Source organism: Adelges cooleyi, unplaced genomic scaffold (genome assembly GCF_023614345.1).
Source record: "Adelges cooleyi isolate 19-005CV unplaced genomic scaffold, UGA_ACOO_1.1 ACOO_flye_CR_arks_rails_tigmint_CR_PRNA_316, whole genome shotgun sequence".
Taxonomy (NCBI): domain Eukaryota; kingdom Metazoa; phylum Arthropoda; class Insecta; order Hemiptera; family Adelgidae; genus Adelges; species Adelges cooleyi.
Window position 1 is genome coordinate 65,332 of NW_026095987.1, and position 2,416 is coordinate 67,747.

At 27.6% G+C, this 2,416-nt stretch overlaps 1 protein-coding gene across 1 annotated transcript; it reads right to left on the reverse strand.

The window, feature by feature from the left end:
• Positions 1-194: 194 nt before the first annotated feature.
• Positions 195-712, reverse strand: LOC126839961 (deoxyuridine 5'-triphosphate nucleotidohydrolase, mitochondrial-like). Its single transcript, XM_050575430.1, has 2 exons — positions 493-712; positions 195-431 (listed from the first exon to the last, which is right to left on the reverse strand). The coding sequence occupies exons 1-2, from the start codon at positions 710-712 to the stop codon at positions 235-237; spliced, it is 417 nt and encodes a 138-aa protein (XP_050431387.1). The 3' UTR covers positions 195-234.
• Positions 713-2,416: the final 1,704 nt, after the last annotated feature.

A 2,416-nucleotide genomic window follows, 5' to 3' on the forward strand; every position in this document is an offset into this window, starting at 1 on the left:
AGTAATTTGGGGCTTTACCGCCCATTTTTACAAATTGTAGTAAATTAAACTAGAAATGAATAACAACATCTCTTTATATAGTATAATACCTTTTATTAATCATAATAATTATAATATTTTATGATTTATCAATCTGTATAGTATAAAATAAACTTATATAAAGGTTTTTTGTCTCTATTATTCAAAGCTAAATCAATTTTAAATTACATAAATTCTACCTAACACACATGAAAATTATCCTGAAGAACCGAATCCTTTTTCTCCTCTATCAGTTTCATCTAATGACCGAAGTTCCCTGAGTTCTGGATACACAATTTTTTCACATATTAGTTGTGCTACTCGATCTCCACGTTGAACGATAAAGTCTACATCAGAATGATTGAATAGGAGAATACCAACGTTTCCGCGGTAATATTGATCAATTACTCCAGCTAGGATTTAAAAAAAAAAATATATAACATTTTATTTAGTGATTAGATTTTATAAGCATACCTCCAACATCAATAAAATGTTTCCATGCTAATCCTGATCTCGGTGCAATTCGTCCATATGTACCATGTGGTACCACAATTTGTAGATCGGTCTTAATCAATTCTTTTCCATGTGCTACTACAATATATTGGTATGCACTTTTTAGATCGTATCCAGCCGCATGTTGACTTCCTCTAATCGGCGTGTATGCTTTATCGGTTAATTTAAAAAAAACAAGCATCTAAAGTTTTAAACAATCATTCATTCATAATAATCTTTATTTAATTTAACCCTAGCTTCATTTACTAATTTTATCATAGCATCATTCGTTTTTTTGTCTAAACTTTTTTCTAATTTTTTTTCTAATTCATCATTCATTAACGTCATATTTATTTTATTTTCCAAACTAGTGATACATTCTTTGAATGAGTTATTTAATTCAGATTTTATTGTTTCTATTGTATTTTTTGAAACATTAGTTATTGATTCATTATGTGTATTTAGTTTTTTTTCTAAACTATCTTTTAAACCAGTCTGAGTTTCTAAGATAGAATTTTTTATACTATTTTCCAAATCAATTAATTTCGAATTTAAATATTTACCAACTCCGATATCATTGAAATGATTTATATGATGACCAAAATAATCCATTATTAATTTAAAAATAGAGATCTTAACAGTGACAAGGACTTCTTATATACTAAAACCAAAACAAAAAAACTATATTATACGAGTTTACGCACTTCTCGGGTAAATGGCGAATACTCAACTATGCGGTCGTGTATTAACATACAATAAGCACTAACACCAGTTAAATTATCATCAGCTTCTATTTCTAAACGTAAGTCAATTGTAGAAGAAATTTCAGAATCGTTTTGTTTACTAACATCTAAAACAATAATTGGAGCATTTGATAAAAACAATTTTGGACTTAGTATCGGATTTCGAAGTCCATTTTCATAATATGATTCTTGAAACGATGTATACATATTATATAATAATGTAAAATCGTTGTGCGTAAAATCTAAATTTAAATTATCATAAGGATAAACATTTGAGTTCAGAAACACTTTAATATTTTTCAACTTAGAATGATCAAATTCGCTTTTGTCTGCAGTTATTGAATTGTTACGATTTTTTTGGAGGCCTACAATGATATAACGAGGTTTTTCCAATTTCGTTGATGTTTTTAAATTCCATAGTACATTTTTCGTGTTTCCGAGTTCAGGGTAAGTATATGTTTCAAATGATCTAAATGGTATAAACAAATGTTTTTCTTTTTCAACTATTTTCATTAACTTTAGACGCTGGCTATCATCAACACTAACATGAGGAACTTTCCAAACAATATTCTTAATATTTACACTACCTGTAGTTGCATCATCACTTTTTTTAATCAATGCATTTAAATCACTATTTGATCTAGTTAATATGAGTTCTATTCGTGAATTTAATAAAATTTTTCTATAATGCTCAAAAAAGCCTAACCAGTATTTTAGTGGTATACATGCTGTAAAATGACCATTTGTGTCTGATATGGATGAACTATTTTTGAAAGTCCATCCAGCATTTTCATAACAATAATAATTATCTGGTGTACTTGAAAGACATCCTTTGATAGAACTTGTAATACCTAACATTCGTGAACTATCTATCTCGATACCATTTAATTCTAAACGAACTTGTTCAAAAAGAAAAGATAATCCATTATTACCTAGTTTTACTTTATCTTTATCTTCAATGTCGCCTTCGATGTATAAAAAGCTTTCATGTAAATATGGGTATACATCAGTTTGTTGTACACATATCCTAATTTCATCATTATTATTAAAAGCTTTAGTATAAGGAATATATGAGTGAAAATCAAAATTAGTTATTTTCGAATCTGACACATAACCCATATCAACTTCCAAAATATCATTTTCAGGCATTTCGATTACTTTTT